We start from the raw sequence: 24,029 nt of genomic DNA, 5'->3' as shown, positions 1-24,029 counted from the left end.
TCTAATTTCATCACTCACTCTCATTTTATGAGTCGGTATTACTTCCAAAACCATATAAAATACTTTTTTCGTTTCTTTTTAGTTGACACGTTTCTTTAGTTACGTTTGTCAATGCACAACTTCAACAATTCATATCTTTAATTACCGATAAGCAAATATTATGAAAATTTTATATTTTGAAAATATATATCGTGACGAATTTAACAAGATCCCACGTGACTATATTTTTCATTATATATATAAAGCATAAAACACGGTAAAAGGAAAATATGTGAATAGTGTTAAAGTCAAAACGTGTAAAAAAAAAAAAAAAAAAACGAAGGTAGTATATGGAAGAAGGATAAGCGATAAGCTTTTCCGAGTGATGAGGAGAAATCGGTAAGGTCCCAAAACTCCGAAAATGCAGTTACTTCCAAATCTTGAAGACATATAGGATCAACCCCACATTTACTAAGCGACCCTCAATGACGCTCAAGAAAGAGACCTGACGATTTGCATTTATATGTAATCATGTATAATGGTCATTTTCATACTTACCTCATTATGTCTCTTGTCCTCGCTTCATTTTCCTCTCACAATAAGCACCAAAGCACCCGCTTGTTCCCAAACATCCAATTAAAAGCATAAATAAGAATGATGACAAAGAACAAGTTAATTAACGGTATGATTGCATGATCTTGAACCAATGCTCGTTATCTTATTTATTGAGGTGGAAATGTTACTCAAGGACTCTGCAATTATCTCTTGATGCAGAGAGAACAACGAAGAGATCAAGAGCGAGGGAGACTGATGCTTGGAGGCCTTACAAAAATTAAATGTCAAAGGGACAAAATTTTGCCAATAATAGAACAGCTAGGTTCAATGTTATACATTCTACAGGGAAGACACTCTTTCTTACAAGTGACAAGACTTACAACCATAGGCATATGATACACATTTACAATAAAATTGGGGTGTATTAATACAGATTTACAAGATTAACTGGAATATAATCTCTTCAAATGTAGCCTGTGTAGGTTTCGTGCCAAAACAGTGACCCTGTCGTAGAAGACACCTATCAGCCCGTGAAGCATGGTGCCTTTTTGTGTTAAGGTATCATCTCTATAAATGAAAAGGGAAATCCCTATAAATAATTTCAGACTTGTTTTGGAAGTCCTGAGGCAAGTTCTTTCTTCTCTTTGTTGGAACCATGGAGCTGCAGTAGAAGAGAATTGGAGACCACAAAAATTGAACTCAAAGCCATAAGCCCACCTGATATAATTGAAAATAAAGAAAAGCAATCAGTAAGCTTCTATGGGCAGACAAATACTTGCTACTTCAAGCGTAGTTTGGGATGCCTTCGTATCAATGCAGACTCTAGTTGGTCCCCTAAGAGCTAGAACTGAACATCATTTGTTAAGGGCTTGTTTGACATCGTTTTTGGTTTTCAGTTTTCTTTTTTTTAAAAACAAAAAACCAAAAATAGGAAACAAAAAAAGGTGTTTTCACTTTTTAGTTGTCAGTTTTCAAATTTATCATGATTTTAATAAGTTTAACCAATTTTTGATTCATTATATGTATATCATATGATTTTGAAAAACAAAAAACCAAAAAACAGAAAACCACAGTGATGCCAAACAAACCCTAAACTTAAAATGTTAGGCGGAACATGTTCTTAAATTAGCAGCTCGTAAATGCTTAATAAAACTCAAGAAAAAAGAAAACAGATAAGACTTTACAAAATTAGAATCTGGTTAGTTAATCTAGCCAAGGTTCAAGACTTATCAAATGATGTCACAAGTCATAATGAATTAATGATCCTGTTGCTGGGTCTCTCTGTTTCCCCAGTATCATCAACATCAGTCATTTTACTGATAGTAGGAGTTTACCCTGGGTTAAGCCATCATGATTAGTTGATTACCTCAATCATATAAATGGGGTGATGAGAATTGAATCTCAACCTCATAGTTAAGAGGTGGGATCTCTACCATCGAGTTCCCACTTAATTCTCATACCCCGCAACTTCTTTGACTGCAGGAAATGCATCTTCGAATTAGGTGTATAACAAAAGAGTTGCCTTCAGAATAAGGGTATAGAAAGAATGAATTTCAAACTGTAGAGGTCTTTGCAATTACAAGGCTGTGTGCATCTGAGCACTATCCTCCTATTCCTTGCTCTGCTCTAGAAGGAAGATTCTTATAAACAATGAGGTAATGGTATTGTATAACATTAAGGTAAGGGAGTCAAAATACCAAATTGCACATAATTATAAAAGAAGTAAAGAACTGTTTTGTCACTCCATGCTCACACTAAAGGACGAAGCTGACCACCCCCCCCCCCCCTAATCTTTCCTTCTTTATAATCAAAGGAAGAAACTGAACCTTCCCATCCCATATATAGGACCTAGCTACCTTTTTGGGTGAGGACATAAATTCTAATACAAATCTTTACCACTAATCCAGGTATCTCAGTTGTCATGTAACTATACCTGATAGAGAAGGCGTCATAGCAAAATCAAAATGGGGAAGCAGTACACCAGCAGCTACTGGAATTGTAACAACATTATATGCAACTGCCCACAATAGATTTTGATGTACTTTACTCATAGTTGCGCGAGCTAGGTCAACAGCTTCTTCAACCTGCAATGAAGAAGGGTAAGTGAGAAAAGAAAGAGTTACACGAGAAAATTTGAGATGCTGAAAGCTATAAGCTAGAAAATTTTGAAGCTGATATTGCTTGCGACAGTCAGCTTGCGCAGGCAATCATGAGGAAGGACCAAAAGGGGGGCAATGGGGGGATGCTAATGGACGGTGAAGAGATTATGAAGAAATATCAAATCTAATAAAACAACATAGTGCAAGAGAAGGTCTTCCAAGAATAGATATTTTGCAATCTATCACAATTTTCAGTTATTCCCTTGAATACTTTTTACTTGTGTCAGCAGACACTGCATAATTTGAATTTCCATGCAGAAGATACCTGTGAAATCCTGTTCCCAAGAAGTACAATGGAAGCAGCATCAGATGCAGCATTTTCTTGTAACCCAGTTTTCAAAGCGATTCCAACATCAGCAAGTGCCAAAGAGGGTGCGTCATTTATACCATCACCAACCTGCAAGGAACTTCATGTTTAGGATGAAAGCATGCAAGGAAGCAACATAAAATAGGTTACACAAAGGACTTTATGCAGATCTCAAGGCGACATGATGCAAAATAACATAAGACTAACTAGAAAAAATCATGCCTTATAAAACCATCTCCCAATTTTCAGCGAGCGAGGTGGACATAAGTAGATAAGTTTACATAAAAGCAAAAGGCTAAAAATTCAGAAGCTAAGATTGCAAGATTTGGGCTTAATTAGCAGCTAGAGAATCCAAAGAGGAGGCTAGATACCATAGCAACACGATGTCCTGAAGCTTGTATATCTGATATAAATTGAGATTTCCGCTGAGGATTCAGGGATGGCTCGACAAACTCACGACTTATTCCAACGATTTTTGCGACTTTTGCAACTGCTTCTTCCCTGTCACCAGATAAGAGGACAGGTTTGATTCCCATCCCTTTAAGCCTTCAAACCGGGAAGAAATAAGATCCAGCATTAGCATGTAAACTTATTATAGTAATTGTATAAGCAGGTAAATTAATTATTAGAGGCCCACAACTTTTGAACCATATCATAGAGAAAGGATGTTGGGGAGAGATATAATTGAAATGTAAACAAATTATATTTATGCAAGCTAATCTAAGAACATCACTACATATTGAGTTGCAAGCAGTGCATTCGAACAAAGCATTTAGCAAAGCTAAAGAAATATAATGACAAAAAAATGGTTTCTGAAAGCATACCCAAATGGCTACTGTTTGCTTTTAGTAACACAAAGGAGCCAGGGTATCCAAAAATCAAGAACCGGGGTAGAAATTTTTTGCTAAGCATACTGTAGATTTTTAACCTCAAAAAAAGCTCATTCACCTAATTTATATGGTCAAATATCACCATTATATTTACCTGGTTTAGGGCAAGCAAGGCCATCAGGCAATAAGCGCTTTAGCAGAAAAGAATGGAGCAATGAAATATAAATGCATGGTAAATTTGGTGCTAAACTCCAGTCGAGAATGACTAAATGAGATATTGTTAAGCACATCGCACATGTAGTATTCCACAAAAATTCCAAAATTTGGTACTACTCCAATACTCCGTCCATAATTAAAATTTCGGAGAGAGAGAAGTTCATATAGAGATAATCTCTGCAGCTGTATCCTGCATAGGTTTAATGTGAAACTAGGAAGAGTAGGAACCAGATACCCTTATGTAAAAATGCTTGTATAAATCTACAAAAGTGCCTGTGATGTGTGATCAAGAGATATAATGGTACTTTCATTCTTCAACTTGCATTATAAAAGCTGTCTGCTAAGTCTCCCTATTTTGACATAAAATATACCTTTTTTAAGCACAGAACTACAGAATTTAAAAGATTGACATCCATTTTAGTATTCAAATGACTTCAAAGAGAAATTGAAGTACCTTGCCACAGTAGCCACAGCATCATGCCTCAAGGCGTCAGAGATTGCAATAGCACCAATTACACCCTCTCCTTCCCGTCCAACATACACCACCGTTTCTGACTTATCCAGTGATGAAGTTGGTTTAGCCGACTCAAGCATCAAGGCACGCTCCAAATCTGTTATATCAGAGAGGTTCTTTGTTTCAAAACGTTCACGAACCCATTCCAAAGCACCAACTGCAACCAAACGTCCATCTACTTCAGCTAATGTTCCAAAACCTGGTTCTGTTAATTGTCTACTTGTGGATGGAATCTGCAACCCACATGATTTTGCTTTACTCAAAATAGCATTTGCAAGCGGATGTGATGTTGTTTCCTCTACAGCAGCAGCAAGCTGGAGAATTTCAGAACTATTATAAGCCAATGAAGCCACAGCTGATACAGTAGGCTTTCCTTCTGTGAGGGTTCCTGTCTAAACACATGTACAACAATGAATTAGCAGATTAACTTTCTCAGATATTCGAAGATAATTAAACTCAGCTCTGCAAACAAGTTCAAATATTCAGCAAAGAGCATGACTGAATACATATATTAAACCTTGTCAAAAGCCATATAATCTATGCCAGCCAAGCGTTCCAGCACATCACCTCCTCTTAAAAGAAGTCCTTGTCTTGCTCCTGATAATCAAGAAAACGCAAAAGAAAGAGAAATTATTATTAATTATTTAGCTAAAAACGAAGTTTGAATATATGGGATTTTAAAACGTCCGACTATGCAGAAAGAAAAGCAAGATCAAAGTAACGTACCTATGGAAGTGCCAACTAGAATTGCTGTGGGTGTGGCAAGGCCTAAAGCACAGGGGCAGGAGACCACCTGTGAGTGAGAGATATTAGCTTAAGTTCATGAAATATATGTAAATATATAGTTGTCATCGCCTGGGGAGTGGGAGGTAGTTTACCATGCATGCCACTAGTATCCTTTAAGTTAACATAACAAACTATCCAAGATTGTTCCCGTCAAAAAAAAATAAAAAAAAATAAAAAAAAAAACTATCCAAGATTGTTCAAGAGGGCATAAATAGCCCTTTGGTAAGCGGTCATAAATAAGTTAAATGATAATGGGGTTGTGTGTGCTTTTGCAGGGAAAGTCACATGCCAAGTTTCATGATAATACTTCACCCCAGATATATACGTAGCTGTTTCTAAAAATTTCCATTGGCATTTAATGCTACAAGGCCCATATCTAGCAAAGTAATGGAAATTAACGAAGAAGAAACACATAATTTTGGAGTAGAGTTGAAATGTTGCATTATCTTGAACATCGGCATTAACTATTCCTTTGCAAAGTTACAGGAAATTCCTTACCAATTATAACTAGTTTTACTGCCTATAAACAGGCTGTAAAAATTGGTATTATGCAGAACGAAGGCACAATTGTGTCAAAGCAAGTCAGATGGTAAAGCTTAACTTATCAGTCTATTGGTAATTGAAAAGGGGAGGGATGATTTAGCTTTGGCAGAGCTAATATTCATCAGCGAAGAAAATAAGAGAGATAAAGAGAAAGATTACTGCTGATCACTAAGAAGATATAGATAAGGGCTGCTAAGAAGTGAAGATGAAAGGGGAAAAGAAAAGAATGAAAGAAAGGAGGACATATTAATAGGGAAGATTTCCACCTTGGATACCCTAGGATAGGCAAAATTTCACTTTGGTGACCTCCTCCATCAAATAAAAAATCAACACCTCTATTAATTTGCTGACATGTTTAGCACAATCAAAGCAGGTGGATTTGCAGCAGCTTGCAAAGATACATTAATTTTGATCCAACAGCCGAAAAACACATATAATTGATCCAAAACATATCAATAAATTGCTTATAAGGTGTAATAACTAGAATTTAGACTATTAGATAAAGACTTGGATGGTTTTTTAAGAGGAAAAAAACACACATCAAAAATCAAAATTTCAAAAGGCTACCTACTTTGGTCAACGTATTGTTTTGTTCATGTCAGTGATTGCAGGTATTAGTTCTGCTTTGGTGGAGGTTATGAGCCTCAATTAATCAAAACGAGAATATAAAAAATAGAGGTCACCAAAGTGAAATTAAGCCTAACTTTGGGTACCCAAAATGGATAATATCATTTTACTAGCTATTTACCAAACCCCAATATAATGATAGATCAACAATGGAACATGAGATGTGTTTCATGTGACGACCTAGTTGTTATCAAATAGAAATATTGTACTGGGGCTGTATAAGAAAAGTTTGTCCTAGGGAGTGATTGTATAAGAGTATGACACATGATTCTCAGTTAAGTGAAGAGCAAATACATATCTACAAAACATTTTGACAATATTTATAGTTTTTAATTAAAAGTTAAGTTCACTAACACCATTTACAATGATCGATTCAAAAGAAAGATTGCTTTTTGAAAAACATTTTAATCAATGGATACTGATTTGAGAGAGATGCTGCTCAGAGTGTCCTGAAGGAGCACATATTTGATGAAAGCACATCTTATTACGTAAGCTCTTTGCACATTAAAGCTTTCCTCTGTCAACCCTTCCTAAAAGGTGGGAGAAAGAAGTCAAGTATGAGTTAAGGTATTCTAATTGTGAAGGCTTGTATTTCAATTACTATTGTAAGTTTTTTGGTGTTTGATAGAACAATAATTGACAACAAAAGGCATGTTCCTAAATCCTCAGTTTTTTTATGAGCCATGCATGCTTCCATGGGGACACATGATGGTTATGCATCCGCTTAGTTGGCAGGAGTGTAACAATTCGATGATTCAGCTTGCATCAGCAAGACTTTATACACCCTTGTCACTGCCCATCCCCCCAAAAGAAGAAAAGGAATAGGCAGGGTCTTGACTTCAGTGGCAGATGGTAGGAAAAACTGCCCAATTAAGAGATAAATAGATAAAACAGGAAGATGACTGAGATAGCATGGAGAACAAGAAAGGAAAAGGCATAAGGATCAAAGAAAAGTCAATTGATGGAAATCCCAAAAGGATAACTGTATTAATTCAATTGTCTAAATACCAATAGAAAATTCATGAAGTACACAGAGGGCAAAAGAAATCATATGTATCACACTTTGGAATGTATACTATCTGGAAACAGATGTGTGGAGTACAAAAAATCTAACAAAATTTTCAATAATTATTAATGGAGTAGTATGTGTGGTTGTACTACAGACTTCTTTTTGTATATTGTGTACAAAATAAAAAGGGAGATGCAAGCATATATACACTATAGCACGTCAGGTTGGGGCATATATTCTACTGAAAAAATCTATTAAAAGAAAAAGACTAATTGTATATGACAGTATAATTTGCTTGGTAACTTTAACCTTAGACTACATCCTATTTTCTGTTTAAATCACCTTAGATGGAGAAATTAAATGACCATAAGCATAATTTTTTTTCTTAGTATAGGTCAAATTGAGTGTTGTTACTTACCAACACATCTACAGCCAGCTTCAAGCTTAAGATCAAAGTACTACCCTCAGGACCAGCAATGTCATTCAGCAAGACATCAGGGAATAATTTTGTCCCGATTGATGACCTACAAAAGTCAACAAGCAATAAAAATATAACAATTCTCAACTCTTTACTGGTGATGATAAAATTTTGTTTGCAAACTTGACGACAATAACTTGGGTTACTTGACATGTGCTCTTCTGAGTTTTTAAAGTACTGCAGTCTGCAGGCTTAAGGGCTAACTTTCAGTAGTAGATGGTGCTATTTCAAGTTGGTGATGTTTGAATTTGGACTCTATAGCTGACTTTTTAGGCTGTGCGGTGGAATTTTTTCCTTAACTAATTCGTGTCTTCCTTAATGTGCACCTTTCAAGTGCATTTTTGTCATGGATTCTATTACTGAGAGAATCCAAAAAAGACTTGCAGCTTTTTGTCGTGAGGAGTAGATTTACATTGAGATTTTTGTAAAAAAAAAAAAAAAACTTTTCAGCTTCCTTATTGACATATGTCCATGTTCACTATCCTGCCTAGAGGGGCTTCAAAGCTGTAATTTTTGAACTGGAATTCCTGTAGGATATCAATGATTCTGATAGGGTTTCCATTGGATAAAGTTGGAAGTTGTATGTTGATTTGTCCACCCAAGCAAGGTTTTGGCATCAAGTCCTTCCATTTGATGAATAAAGATCCAAAGGCAAAGTGGCTTCAGAGGTTTTCCAATGAAGATGAGAAGACAATAATGGCATAGTGTAAGAACATCATTGAGCTCATATACAGTACTGGGAACCTTAGATGGTGGAACAAAAAGATCTCTTCATTCTCAAGGTGTATGCTTTTACATATGTCAAGACCTTGGTTGGTTTAAAGAGTGTGGTTCAATAGTTCAAGGGTTCTGGTCAGTATGACATTTGTCACGAGGAACAACCTTGATTGGCTCTATAAGCACAATATCCAAATTTGTTTAGATTTGATTTATTTAAGAAAGCCACTGCTTCAGAAATTTTGGTTTTGACTCTTATGCTCATCAAAAGCATCACAAAAGGCTTTTTCACAATTCAATGGGTAAGGTTGCATCACTTGCATGTGTGAGTCGAGACCCCACACAGCCCTATTCTACAGTCTAGCAAGAAACTCATAGAATCTGGGGTAATACTAGGTAGCTACAGTATGGTATATCATCACTCACCACCCCCACATTGACCATGAGTAGTCCCTCATGCATAAGTGTCTGCTTAGTTTGAGGCGCACCAAGGTGCAAACGTCCTTGGAGCCTAGGCGCAATGCGAAGGCGCACTTTAAATATAACAAAAAATTAATTAATTTCTGTTATTAAGTCTAAAAAAAGAATTATGAGAAAAGGTGAAAGGGCCATCCGATCAATAGCTAGGGTTCTTTGAATGAAATTGGGGGATATGGGTTTTCTCTCTCCTCTAGTTATAAAGTAAATCTGATTGTTGTAAAGTCACGTGGTTTCTTTTTTTAAAACTATCTTACACATCAGCTATTGATACCATACAACATAAGGCGCAAAGATCTCTGTGCCTGAAGCCTGGAAAAAAGCACATAGGCACACGCCTTTAGTACCGTCTTTGCGCCAGACACGCTTTTTAAAATTAAAAGTTTCAGATGTATCATTTAAAACCAGACCTAAAAAACTAGTGACATACCAAAAGGCAAATGTCATCAGAGAAAAAGCCATCACACTATAGACAAACGGTCCAGCAATTGAATCTGCAAGCCTTTGTATTGGTGCTTCATTACTTTGGGCATCTTCAACCTGAAAATAATAAAGCCATATATAAACATAATAGAAAAATGTTACCCTCAGAATTATATGAAAATTAGGAAACCTGAGTTATTGATGATAAACCATGAACAAATTTATTTCCATCACATGAAAGTTCCTAAACTATTACATGCTGATCATGATATTTATGCAAAGAAATTTTCATGGCGGTTCCTGCAGGTGCAACCAGCTCCCACTACTACATTCCTATTTAAGGGACTAAGAGATTAGGCAATATGGGATGCACCATATTAGGAAGATTCGAATCGGCAAGTTCCATTTTAACATTTCATATTAATGACAGATATAGCTAGTGATCATGGATTAAAGATTATGAATATGTAAAAACTTAGTTATTTGAATGTGATCTTATACCATGAAATTTAGATGACTGGCTTCAAATATATTAATTTTCTTGCAAGCTGGCAGCTTCATCACTGTAATTTCACATGTGTGTATAAGTGAGTAAGTATATGTGTGAGATATATTAAAAACTACAATCATTTTATTAGCTAAGAACTAGAAAGTAAAGATGATTTACACTGTTGGCAAAAAGAAAACAGAATGGATCACATTTGTGGAGAGTCACTGTTTCTTGCTTATTCAATACTTCAACGATTGCAATATAATTGAGCCATATTCCTTTTTCGGAAATTAGATAATAATTGCACCGTTATCTTATTTGGTAGGAATATTACGACAAAAAACAATCATATTGTCCTTCAAATAATCCTTTCATGACCCCATTCCCATCTCTCTACTCACCCTTAGGTAGGTATTGTTGCCTTTTTAACATTCTCTTTCATCTTTCTTACATAAAGTGCCATTTATAAATGGTGCAATCATATTGAACTGGAGGAAGTATATGTTTAAGGGATGCAAAATGGTAAATTACATATTTACATACCATGTGAATAATTTTGGATATAGTAGAGTTGGAGCCTGTGGAAGTAGCTTCTATCCTTATTGGACCATCCTGGGGAAAAAAAAAAGAAAGAGAGAATGATATAATTTATTTTTGCTTTGCCCTGAAAATGCTTCTATTTTTTAATAAACCATCAACAAATAAATATGTGTGCAACATGCAGCAGTGAACAAAATATTATGAGAACTATTTAGGTATTTCTCAAGAGAGACTAAGACGAGTTGAGTTGCCGTAGTCCCAGCCAACCCTTGTCTGTTAGCTGCCTTGATAGTCATGGGTAAATGTAAAACATCATTAGGTTTAGGGCTAAAAACATATAATACTCTTCTCTTTCATCCTAGGCAGGAACATCATTGTAAGCACTAAAGTAAATTAGTGATGGTATCGCTTTGTATAAATTCCAGACGATACAATTAAGTTATATGGGTTTTAGGAATAGTAATTCTTCACAATATGCTCATTTACATTTTACACAGCCTGTCCCCTACTCCCCTATAACAGAAGGCCAATACAAATGGCTCATCAAAGATTCTGGAGGACCAATACTAATCTAGGTGCAGGAATAAAATGTCATATAAAATTTGAGGGGAAATCAGACATTACCATTTGCGATATTCACAGTACTAGAAAAGCATTAATTGCATAGATTGCATACCCAATTTATTGTCCCAGCGGACACAAAAAGCCCTGCCTCCTTGAATACAGGAAGAGATTCTCCAGTAAGCATAGATTCATCCACAACACTTCTTCCAGCAATTACCTTTCCCTGGAACACATATAATTGCATAGCCAACTCGTCATTATGCATGCCAACAATTATTTTCTTTACACAGACATACATTTTAAATGCAGAAATGTCAAAAGACGCCAGCAGATACACTGCACCTTAATGGACTGAGTAGGAAGCAAAAGAGTTCAGAACAGTAAGATATAGGCTTACATCCACAGGTACGGTTTCTCCAGGTAAAACCAACACAGTATCACCAACTCGAATGTCATCAGTAGGAACTTCAATACAAATGGCATCAGAGGCCAGCACTTCGTTGGCAGAAGAATCACTCTCTGAGGAAGTGATGACAAGTCGAGCTTGAGTAGATATTAAAGACTGCAACATAAAATTCATAATTTGTCAAGATGCGATCGATGTCTAAAACAGATAGGATTTGTGGAGCTCAAGAATGCCACTTAAGCTCTCACTCATTGAGATTCAATGATACAATCAACATATGAAACCATCACGTGCAAGTTTAAAATCAATTATGATTATCACTCACTTCTTAAGATGTCTAGAAATATTGTCTACAAGAACAATTAGGATATAGCACAAGTTAAAAGGTCCCATAAAGCTTGTATATTACCACTAAATTCTATCTAATTATTGAAGTGTGGAAAACATATTTTGCTTTGATTTCTTCCAGTAAAAGGCGTGACTTAGAATGAAGTATATCTCAAATAATATGCCAAATTTCTGCCACCATCTTGAGTCTGCAATAAACCAACCACTTTCTCTGTAAATACTCACTGTGTCCTATTTTTGAAGTAAAACAATCACAACAATATTATGCCAGGGATAAAGGTATAAAGGATACAAAGTGTTTTAGATTGTTATTTTTGGTGTCTACTTAATTTTAATAAGAGTTGAGCTAGCAGAGGAAAGTTGGTTGGTGCTGATTACTGAGTATGAGATACGTTTAATAATTTTTTTAGAAACCATCAACTAACAGAGCTCATCCCTTGCTTAATTTGCCTCCAATGACAAGGGTCTTTGTAAAATGTTGTGCCTAAGACTGAGACTCACCCCTTCTTGATCAACAGAAAACGGGAAAGAACATAATCGAGGCAAAAAAGAATCCAAAGAACTAACAAGTTCTGGGAAAAAGCTCTATAGCTCTCAATCCCACGATCTCGTAGAATACCATAATTAGCAGCACAAAAACTGCACCTTCGTAGACTTCAGAAAAAAAGGAAAAAAAAAAAAGACAAAAAAAAAAAGAAAAAAGAATCTAAAACCACCACGTCTCTAATCAGGGAAAAGAAAATAACTAAGATTCATAATGTATGATACTCTCATTCAGCACATAAATAAAAACCCGGGCCGACATAAGAAAAGTGAGAATAGATAATGCTACATTGTTTCTGGCCTTTTCCTATTTGTACAGCGAGCCTCCAAATAAAATTGCTTTGCATTATAAAGTACGACCCACAGCCCTTGCCAGTCGCCACCCATACAGCTTTTAATACAGCCATTACAGAAATGAAGTTGAGATGCTGTAGAACTTATCAAAAAGTAAAGGATGGAATCATGGATGCAAAGAATGAACTATATATGTTCTGTCAAAATGTTTTAAGTAAATATTGTAGCTGAGCTTCTCAAGCGAATTTACATGATCAAATATTAAAAAGAGCCACCAGATATTATAACACTTACTAAAAGTTCGTTCATGTCACTAGAGGCTTTGATCCTTGCCCTTTCTTCCAAAGAACGACCAAGAAGCACAAAACCAAGAAGCATGACCTGCATACTAAAAGCCAATGTCACCATATGAGAAATGTACCACCTTCATGCATCAGTAATAAAAGAATAATTAAAAGACACCCAAAAAAAAGGGATTGAGAGGAGGATATTACAAAAGATTGATTAGAATAAGCATGTTGAGCATCACTTTCATAAATTATATACGAAAAAAAAAATGAAACAAAATCTCAAGAAACCTAAAACCCTTGATACATCAAACACTATCCCTTTTTTTCTTTACTCACTTATTTTTGTCCTTTCTTTGGAGGGACTGGTGAAGTTTCCAAGATGCACAAAATCCTTGTTCTTAACATATCATCTAGAAGAAGTAAAATCCATTATATCATGGGAATGGGATACAATTTCCCATGAAACACTGACCCCTCATATATCATAGGTAGAATATGATAATCTTTGTAATTAATCGTTTTTTAATCATCTACTAATTATATCGTGATAAAATCCATTATATCATGGGAGGAGATGATAGTCAATAGCCATATATATTGACATATCGTGCTTGGTTATGTCTGATTTGCTAACAGATCTAAAGAAATTCCTAGATATAATAGCATTAGATTATATAAAGTACTACTGAATAAGAAGACATCAAAAGACATTAGTTGATTTTAACATCATTAAAATATATAATGTGGCCAGTTGAGTGACCTCAAAAATAAATGAGAAAATTGCGGAAGAAAATCATAACAACTTTGTAACTTGTAAATGTGATAACTCACCGGTTCATCAAAGAATGAAGCATTCCACTCAAGTTCAGGGCTGACAAGTGAGACCTGGGCAAGGGAAAGAAAATTAATATACAATATTAGTACAAAATAGCAGATAAATAATTCAAAATTAATGCATTGAAATGTAAGAATTCTCATTGATAAAACAGTCTTACAGCACTCAAGATAAAAGCAGCAACTGATCCAAATCCTACTAGAGAATTCATGTTTGGAGAACCCTTGGCAAATGCCTTGATACCATCAAACAGCAAATCTGACACAAGAAGTACACAATGTCAATCTTCAATTCTTAACAAAATTGATCTACAGTACTTTGTATTTCAAAATATCAAAAAAGAGATTTTGCCACATTCTTGAACTGTTAAGTAGGTTAAAAAAACTTCACTATGCAAATGAAATAACTAGAGACAATAAGGAGCAGTAAAAGTGCCATGGAGGGTCGGCTAACTTCAGCAGAACAAAGAGGCTTACATTCAATTATAATACATACCATAACACCACTCACATTAGGTGCTTCACTTTGAAAGATCTCGCTACCACCTTTTCTCATACTTGATATAATGTCCCAACTCCCAAGGTCCAAAGTAGGGATCAAGGCAAGTTGACAGTGTAACACAAGCAACTGAAGCAAAGATGTAACTAAGAAATTTGGGAAGCCGGAAAATCATAGGATGGAGTTTTTATTCATTTTTCACTAGTTCAGGACGATATTTCAGTTTTCATCTTGCCAAGCTTTATAGTTTATACATTAGCTCAATTCAAAAAACTCAAATAAAACAAAAGAATTTAGAAACTTGGCACAACTTGTATCAACTGCATTAAGTTGAAGGAGTAAGGCAATGAGCACACTACAAAGAAATCCAAACATAGCCCCATAATCTAATAAGCTAATAGTCCAACTGTGCAAATGCAATAATTTGAAGTTCTACAATGGAGAAACAAACTTCCTGATATCTCAAGTACTACAAAGAACATGCATTACATCCTGTATATTCTTTCATCAAATTGAAATATCAGCTAAGAATTCTAAATTTTTCTCATAAAAATTACGACAGAAAGGCAAAAACACGAACCTCTTCCCGGTCCCAGCAAAGCTCCCAAAGCTAAACCACCCTTCACATACGCATTATGCAGCACATCCCAGATTCCTCCTGCATCCCCAAAACACAAAATTAAGATCATAAATTCACAAGTTATTCAGTAACATAATGATTTATAGACATCGAAACTCAAATTACAATCAAATAAATTAGCTGAAATTAGAAATAAAAATAAAAATACCATGAGCAACATGAATTCCAAGAAAATGCAAGATATGACTAGTATGAGAACCACAACAAAGAGCAACTAAAGTCCAAGCAAAAATCACTCGATTTCTACTCTTCTCAACTAATTCCTCCTTTTTCACCGCCATTTCCTTCCATTTCTTCACTCTCTCTCCTACTCCATTACCAGGAACTCTCTTCTTCGCCTCAAATCCACACTCATACAACCTCTTCGCCAACTCCTCCGCCACAAATTCACCGCCGGAAACCTCCGATTTCAGCCTCACTGCAGCAGTTTCCGTCAACATATTCACCACCGCAGACTCCACGCGATCGTCAGATACGAGCAATTTCTTCACGCGAGTTACACAACCGCCGCACATCATCCCGCCGACATCGAGTAGAAACGAGGATTCCGCCGGAACTTGATTTTCCGGCAACGAAGTTGAGTTTGAAGTCGGAATATTTAACTCGACAGCCTTTGCTGCGACAAAATTAGGGTTCCGGCGACGTTGGATAGAAGGATTGTGCGGGAGAGGAGAGAGAATTGGGGAGTGAGATCGGCGGATATAGCGGCGGCGAAAGGCGGTTGCGGCGGGGAAAGCGGTGGAGAGAGAAAGTGAGATCTTGAATAGGTTGGCCGCCATTGTTGGAGCTTGGAGGAGGAGAGAGAAAATGGTGAGCGTTGACAATGGCGGGAGTAGAGATAGATAAGAGGTTGGAAATGGAGGAGAGAGAAATTTTCAGGCGCTGGTTTTTTTATTTTTTTAAATTTTAATTTTTGAGGTTGAAGAAGGTGGGTTTGACACGTGTTGTACAGTCATTGCATGTGTTTGGATTATTTTGTCTGCATGTGAAAAATGGGGTGTTTATGTAATTTTTTTAGGATAAGAAAATGATTTTATTCTAAACGAGTATAACGAGTTAACGACCGAATTGACTCAACAACTAACAAACGTGGTACGTGCACGTTGTAAATTACTTCATCTATGATCTATCCCTTAAAGTTTGACTCATCCTCAATTTCTCAATTTATTATGGAGTACAAAGGAAATAGCATACACAATTTGCCAACTCAAGGTTAGGCACAGTGGCGGATCTTGGGCCAAAAAATTAAGGGGGCCAAAGTTTGATCCATCAACCTTTTGCACAAAAATACAATACTTAACTACTATGCCACAACATTTTATTTGTAATTATAAGACATCATATTACTTATAATCAACAACTCAAATATGCTTAAGGGGGGCCGGGCCCTTACCCGCCCTAACCAAGATCCGCCCCTGGTTATGCACAATATCGATTTCACTATTTACAAATTGCTAAATATGTAAGATCTTACTAATAAATTTGTCCACATTTGTTTGAAATTTTATAAATAATCATCTCTAAAACTCAAAGCACCCTTTGTTGAACTATCCACCTATTTTTTTCGAAATTAAAAAATACCACCCAATAAAAACAAAATCAGTAAGTTTCACCCCCCCCCCTTTTCCCCATTTCGGCCTAAAATCTGACTTGAGATTGGGGGGGGGGGCATTGCACATTCCTTCTCTTGTCGCGTGCAGGTCCAACTTCGAAACCCACCATTCATCCACCTTCGAAACCGCCACCTTATTCGAAGCTCCACCACTCATCCACCACCACTGAACCCGCAACACCATCACACCAACAATTCTCACCTTCCTTCATGCCGCAATTCCAACCCGCAACAGTGTCACCCAAATCGCTCCAATACCATTAAACCAAACACAACAACAAGGCGCCACATCTTCGCTGTTGCTACACCACAACACCCTCAACTTAAGCGCCACCACTAATATATCGGTACCCAGTCAAGGTGGTTTGCTCATTTCGGGTTTTAATAAGACTTCGTGGGTCAACTTCAAAAAAATCACTAACTTAATTTGTAAGAACTCTAATTACCAACTCAAAAAATCTCCATTTTAAATGATTTCTTTATCAATTTCCTTGATTAAGTGCAAAAAATAGGAGAATTGGAAAAAATTTGAGAGATTTTTCAGGAGTAGAGGAAAAAAATAGAGCAAAGAAGAAGAATACAACCATTATGTAAGCCCCCTAAATCGGAAAACTGATCGAAAATAGGAGAAGGGTGGTGATATTATGGTAACTAGTTTTTAGTGGACAAATTAGTCTATGAAGTTCCACTTAGATGTCTAATAAGACTTTTATTAAACTTAGAGTCGCCACCTTATTTTTACCCGAATAAGGACGGATTTTAAAACAATTAATTTTAAGAAATAAAACTAAAAATCAACTGCTAACTCTATTAGAAAAATTTAAATTAATAAGGCACAGTCTTGGGTTCGGGATTTAGGTTAAGAGAATCGAACGTCTGGAACTCGTCTTCCCTTCCGTTCTAAAGAACGGGCTCTTACTATTGCGTTGTTTAAAGTCAAGTTTTAAGGCATGTTAGTCACATAAAATGATATAATAATTAGTATAATGTAGGTTTGAGCACCAAAGTTGCACTACGTACCGATCATAGTGGGATTTGAATCCACTCACGGATCAAAACCTTCGTAGTTCGGACAAATGTCATGTTTTAAATAACCAATTCCATTGGGCTTTTAATTTGGGTAGTTGACATAAGCGTCATTTTGTAAGTGGGATTTTAGTGATTGACGGATTCACTCATAAAAGTAAAATGAACCACCTTGGTTGAGGAAAATTACCCCAATTAGTTATTACCAAAAATGTCCTCTGAACAAGACAATTCAACAAATGCGTCCCAATTGACGACTTTTTAGTGTGTCAAGGTACTTTTTGAAGTGAAACGATAGGTGTTCACTATATAATCTCACTTATTAGGTTTTAAAATCACTCAAAGGTAATTTTTGTAGTGGTTTAAAGGTTATGTGTTTAGGCTAATGGAATTGACCAAATAAAACACAACACCTGTCAAGGCCTTACTTCCAAATAAAAATAAACTATTTAATCATATCCGATTGTCAATTAATCCATCGGGTAATTATAATGGGATGTAGGCTTATTGTTATGGAGATGGATAATTGTTACAACCTTATACAACTAAATAATTAATCTTAACCTCATGTAATCATGTTTGAAAATGAGGCCATTACCTTATATTAATTATCATTAATTATTAAAACAAGTATGCAAAGTTATGATTCATTCTTGTATTACAAAAGGGTTTGAAATAAAGTGTTCACAAAATTATTAAATATTTTATTTCTAAAATCGTCTTAAAATGAAATTAAAGTTTCTAAAAATGTCTTTTTATTTCTGAAATCATCTTAAGATGAAATCAAATTCCTAAAAACTCTATTTATTTCTAAAATCATCTTTAGATAAAGTTAAATTCTAAAAACACTTTTATTTATAAAATCATCTTTAGATAAGGTCAACTTCTAAATACTCTTTTATTTCTAAAATCATCTTTAGATAAGGTTAACTTCTAAAAACTCTTTTATTTCTAAAATCATCTTTGGATGAAATTAAATTCTCTTAAAAACTCTTTTATTTCAAAAGTCATCATTAGACAAGATTAAGTCTTCTTAAAAAGAGCACTTAATTAATAAAGTTTAAAAATTAAAATTACATACATACTGTAATATAAGTTCCATGACACCATTAGTTTCTTAAAAATAATTTAATACAATTTTTAAAAAGTAATTAAGAGAAAAACGTGTCTTTTTTACATTTTAGATAGCTTGAACGAAAAAAATCATTAAAAATCATAAAAAAATCGAAAAAATTATTGTAAGATACAGTTGGAAAGCTCTTGAAAAATCCTATCACTTGAGCTAAAGAAAGGGAACTGATTCATGACGTAAGAGATCTTACGACATTGGAGATCTTTAAGACGTGGTAGGTTACTCTTTATCCTTGAATATTCTTTACATAAACTCTAACTTCCTTAGATCTTTAAACTCACCTTAAGAAAGAAATTATTCTTTCTATATATTTTAGACAAACACATAATTGCATTAACACTTTATATTTTAATTTAAACAAAGATGAAATGCAAATGCATCTAAACCCCCCTTTTTCCATATCCTATCACCTCACCAGTAGGCTTGGTTTTCTAATATGAAGTAATGAAAGATTTAGGGATAATTTAGCACCTAATATCGTCATCACTCCTATTGGTAACATCACATGAAAACAAACACAATAGTTAAAATAATAATAATAATTAAGGAAATTAAGAAAGGAAGAAGAATAATACCTTGAGCTAGATGTAGCTATTTTTAAATAACACCTTCGGCTTACCAATATTAAAGGATGAGATCTCCTTAATTAAAGTGAATCAAGAGAAGGCTAAGTGATATTTTTTGGGAATTTTTGAGATAATAAGAGAAACTAGTGAAAATAAAGCTAATGAACCGTTTTTTTTTTTTTTGGATTTTTGATTAAAGAAAATAAACTTGAAATAATTCTTGAAAAATAAAGTTAGATCTTGAGAAATAAACTTTTTCATTTTGTTTTTAATATAGACTAGGAATACTTAAGCAATTAAACTAATTTTTTTTGGTTTAAACAAAGATAAGCAATAACAATAATACTTTAACTTAAAATAAAAAATACTTTTTTGTGGTTTTTTTTATAGGAATTAAAGATAATAACAATACTTAAATAAAAATAGATATATTAGTTTATCTAGATGATGCTTTTTTATAAGCTAATAAAGCTAAATTAGAGAGATTTTAACTAAAGCAAGAGATTAGCAAAGGATTTTTTAGAGAGAGATTTAGTAGGATTTTTTTGGTGTGTTGAAATGAGAAAATTAGGGGGTATTTATAGGAAAATAAAAGGGTTAATTTGTAAATAAATAAAAGATAATTAAAGGGTTTAAATTGTAAGTATCTAGATTTTGGTAATAATGAAAATCTTTTTATTAAATTCTTTTGTTTTATATGTAACAAACTAATTAATCTGTTTTAAGAAACTTAAACTATTAAAATAAAGAAAACTGTAACTAGATTAGACTCTAATAATCATATAGTAAAAGGTTTTAAAATGCCATGGTATTACAAAAAGAAAAATATATAACCAAGTCATGTCAAAACTCAAAAATACTCATGTGGTATACATATGACAGAGTACCTAAACCACTTAAGTAAATATTCATGAACCACATAATTCATTACACTCACCTAGGTACTGAAACAATACTTATAAAATAAACATCTCCCTAAGATATCAACTCTGAAATTTACTCAAGGGCATAAGGTTACAATATTAGTAGGGTCAGACAAAATATTTTCAGAGCTTATGTAATCATAATAAATTAACTTTTGCCCTTATTAGACATTACATATAAATTTACAAAATGACATCTAATCATACGACAAAATCTTATAAGCACAAGTATTACAAACAATAAAAAAAATGACTCTTTCTAACAAAGGTGAGGTATAAATTACCTTATATATATACTATGTAAAGTCATACAACATAAATTTGACGTGGTCAAGGATAAAGAATTATTCCCTTAATCGGACAACCTTTTGTAAACCTTTATCCTATCTTACTCTACTAAAACGCAAATTTACATTTATTAGGGTTGTATTAATAAAATGCATGGTACAAATAAAACTTACCGACTTCACAACTCATTCTGACAAAATAAAAAGCTTGTTATCACTGATGATCGTAACAAATTGAAAGATAAGAAGTGCCACAGTACTTATAGTCCACCATGAAGTACAAAAGGAATAAACAAAAAAGCAAGATCCTAAAGTCTAGCTGACTTACAATGATTAGAGCAATTGGAAGTGGCACAAGGAAGGAAATGTGTGGTATATGTACAATGCTTCATCAATATCCCCATTTACTTTGCTGTTTCGCTTATCGTCAGATAATTTTTTATTTTTTTGACACAATTGGTCTGAATTGAAAATTATTGGATATAATATTAACCGTGGGATAAAAATAAGACAGTTTTATTTTAGTCTGCGGTTCATAGTGGTAAAGAGTGTACATCCAAGGAGGCTCTCTTAGCATTATGACGTTTAGTACCTTTTTAGGTGTGGCAAACTTTATTGTAGGAAAAAGGGACTGTTTTCATTTCCCTACCTTTGTTGGGCATTAGTCTCTAGAGTAGTTTACTTTATAAGTAAGCAAAATTACTAGATAAAAAAAAAAGGTACTCTAACACTCTAAATGAAAATAATAATACACTTACAATACTTTAAAGGTTTAAACAATGCTTATTTATAACTCCATAAAAAAAAATGACACATTTTCATGGCAAGACAAATATCGTACTTTTATACTATACGATAGTAATACATATATGTATAAAAATATAGTATAATATACACACTTTTTTACAATAAAAAAGGAGATTACTCTTATCCAAATCTTCACTCACCACTTGTTTCTTATCTCCTTCTATCTTCCTTCTTACCCAAAAAAAACCAACCAAAACCACCATTAATTCGCCCACCATGTTCCAAAATAACCAAGAAAATTAACCTCTCTTCACCTTCGAAGAAGACACGAGAATGATACGGTTGTACTTCATGTACTCTGTGGGGTTAGTGGTCCTCCTAATGGCTGCATTAATTTACTTGCTAATTAGCAAGTGAAGCCCTATATTACTTCGGTGGAGCAGGGTAAAAATGCATGTGATGTTAGCTGTACTTCAAAGTTTTGTAATTTAGTAGCTTAGAAGTACAAATTGTAACATGTTCGGAAATTGTGAATAAAAATTATTATTATTATTACTCGTTTTTTTTTGTTTAATTAGCTTAAAATTGTTATTAAGTTTATAAAAATATTTTAGCATATGCTTATGTTAAAAAACGATAGAAAATAAAATTATTTATTGCGAAAATAACAATTATAATAATAAAAATAATAAAAAATAATATTAATGATATTAATAATAAATAATCACAATAGTGGGATCAAATTTGGTGTCTACAAATATCTACTAATTTTGTCATTAATGGGTGATATTTTTTAATTTCGAAAAAAAGTGGGGTTAGATCAACAGAGAGTGCTTTTAGGGGTGGTTATTTACAAAATTTCCTAACCTGAATTTGACCTGGAAAAATACACTTTACCTCAAAGCCTTGCTCTAATTGAAAGAATAAAGCATCAATATTCGACTAGCTAGATTTACAATAATTTGTAAACGATAGTAAATCTAGGGCAATTTGTGAGTAAATTTTTTTTTTTGATATATTGGTCATTAATAATAATAATAAATAAATAAACTAATTTTGGGACCTTAGAGTATTTATTATTACCAATTTACCATACCGTGAGTCCATGACCTTTACCTAGCAAATGACTTCAAAGTTTCCCTTTTTTCTTTCCCAACTACCGTGATCGTCATCCAAAACCATGTCATGCCACCATTCGACGACCATGCATTCCACCACCAACTCTCCGTGTTTACCACCAAACCACCACCAAAAATCCATTGCACAAGTGGCAACCACATCGACACAATTTTAGTTGAGTTAGCTTTGTGTTCTTACTTCATGTATTATTATTCAAGTAGTTTATAACAAAATTAAGATTTTAGAATTTTAGCTTATTCGATTTATTTCAATCCAAATCTATTAATCTAATTTGGTATGAGAATCCAAATTTTAAAAATATTTAAATCCAATCTGAATTATAGTTTGGTTTGGATAGGATTAATTTTTATTTTTATCTGATTAGAGGACACTTCTAGGGCTCATCTTGCGGGTTTAATATGATGGAATGTTGGTTGAATACTTGAATGTCAATGGAATGACAGTGTGATGTTTGAAAAAGAGGTTGAGAAGAAGAAAGAAAGAAAATCGAGAGTTTCAATGAAAGCATGTGTTTAGCATGCGATAGTTAATACTGAAAACTAGCGGTAAATGGCTGAAATCCAAGCAAAGGTCCTAGTATTTTTTGTTCTTTTTTTGAAAGGTGTTGTTTTTATCACATACTAGCTTAGGCCCCGTGCCATGCACAGTAAGTCTAATTTTTTTTACAAAAATAATTATACCTAACAAATAAAATTTGATAAAACATAAACATCAATTATAGAAATTATATTGTCATGATCTATATTAAAAGGCAAAGCACGCAAAAGTTTAATATATAATCTCATGTTTTAAAATGAAAGTAAAATAAAAACGTTTGGCATATTAAAATGTTCGTCGTTCTTTGTAATTATATAAAAATATGTTTGAAGCTTTCCAATAATTGTATTTTGATCATTTTTTGTGCCTCAAAAGTTTATTTGTAGATAATAAATATTAATCCAAAAAAACAAAGATACAAAATGAGATATTAATTGTCACTATGAATGACGTGTCTTTTAGTTTGCAAATTATTTATGAATGTCGAATGTAATAAATTTATCATCTAATTAAGTGTGTAAAAGATAATAATTTTATTGTATTTACTAAGTATTTTTTTTAATTAAGTAATTTACAAAAAATTGATTGATATTTACATTTCCCTAGAATTAGACATATGATATAAATTAAAGTTGTCAAACACAACATTTATTTTATAGTCATTCTAATACTCCATAAGTCCTTAATTTGTGATAATAAATACGTGATAATAAATTTTTAGGAACAAAATTGTCTTTAATTTGAATGTAGAGTTAATATTTAAATTGAAATAAAATATTAGAGGTATTTGAAAAAAAATAAAATTAAGTGATGTTTTAAAGTAATTAATTAATATTAATTATATGAATCAATTTTATTATTACTTTTTTTTTTGGCAAAATCTAATAATACTCCGTTTAAAAGATAATTAAAAAGGAGTTGGAATATTTTAGGTAAATGTGTATGAAAGAATTATAAGCACCAATTAAAAAGGAATAAATTTGTCATAAAG

At 33.7% G+C, this 24,029-nt stretch overlaps 1 protein-coding gene across 2 annotated transcripts; it reads right to left on the bottom strand.

Annotated features, from left to right (window-relative positions):
• Positions 1-770: 770 nt before the first annotated feature.
• Positions 771-16,404, bottom strand: LOC110710131 (copper-transporting ATPase PAA2, chloroplastic-like). Of its 2 annotated transcripts, XM_021888384.1 has the most exons (18): positions 15,217-16,404; positions 15,009-15,086; positions 14,091-14,188; positions 13,927-13,980; positions 13,100-13,186; positions 11,612-11,776; positions 11,327-11,437; positions 10,654-10,722; positions 9,628-9,737; positions 7,944-8,049; positions 5,287-5,353; positions 5,078-5,157; positions 4,805-4,952; positions 4,501-4,717; positions 3,372-3,546; positions 2,959-3,090; positions 2,468-2,618; positions 771-1,251 (listed from the first exon to the last, which is right to left on the bottom strand). In XM_021888384.1, the coding sequence occupies exons 1-18, from the start codon at positions 15,845-15,847 to the stop codon at positions 1,136-1,138; spliced, it is 2,595 nt and encodes an 864-aa protein (XP_021744076.1). In that variant the 5' UTR covers positions 15,848-16,404; the 3' UTR covers positions 771-1,135. The 2 variants fall into 2 exon arrangements, with proteins under 2 accessions (XP_021744076.1, XP_021744075.1); XM_021888383.1 differs by having other exon boundaries at positions 4,501-4,952.
• Positions 16,405-24,029: the final 7,625 nt, after the last annotated feature.

Source organism: Chenopodium quinoa, unplaced genomic scaffold (assembly GCF_001683475.1).
Source record: "Chenopodium quinoa cultivar QQ74 unplaced genomic scaffold, ASM168347v1, whole genome shotgun sequence".
NCBI lineage: Eukaryota > Viridiplantae > Streptophyta > Magnoliopsida > Caryophyllales > Amaranthaceae > Chenopodium > Chenopodium quinoa.
The sequence above is the reverse complement of the archived record's forward strand: the minus strand, read 5'-3'. Positions and strand labels throughout refer to the sequence as shown.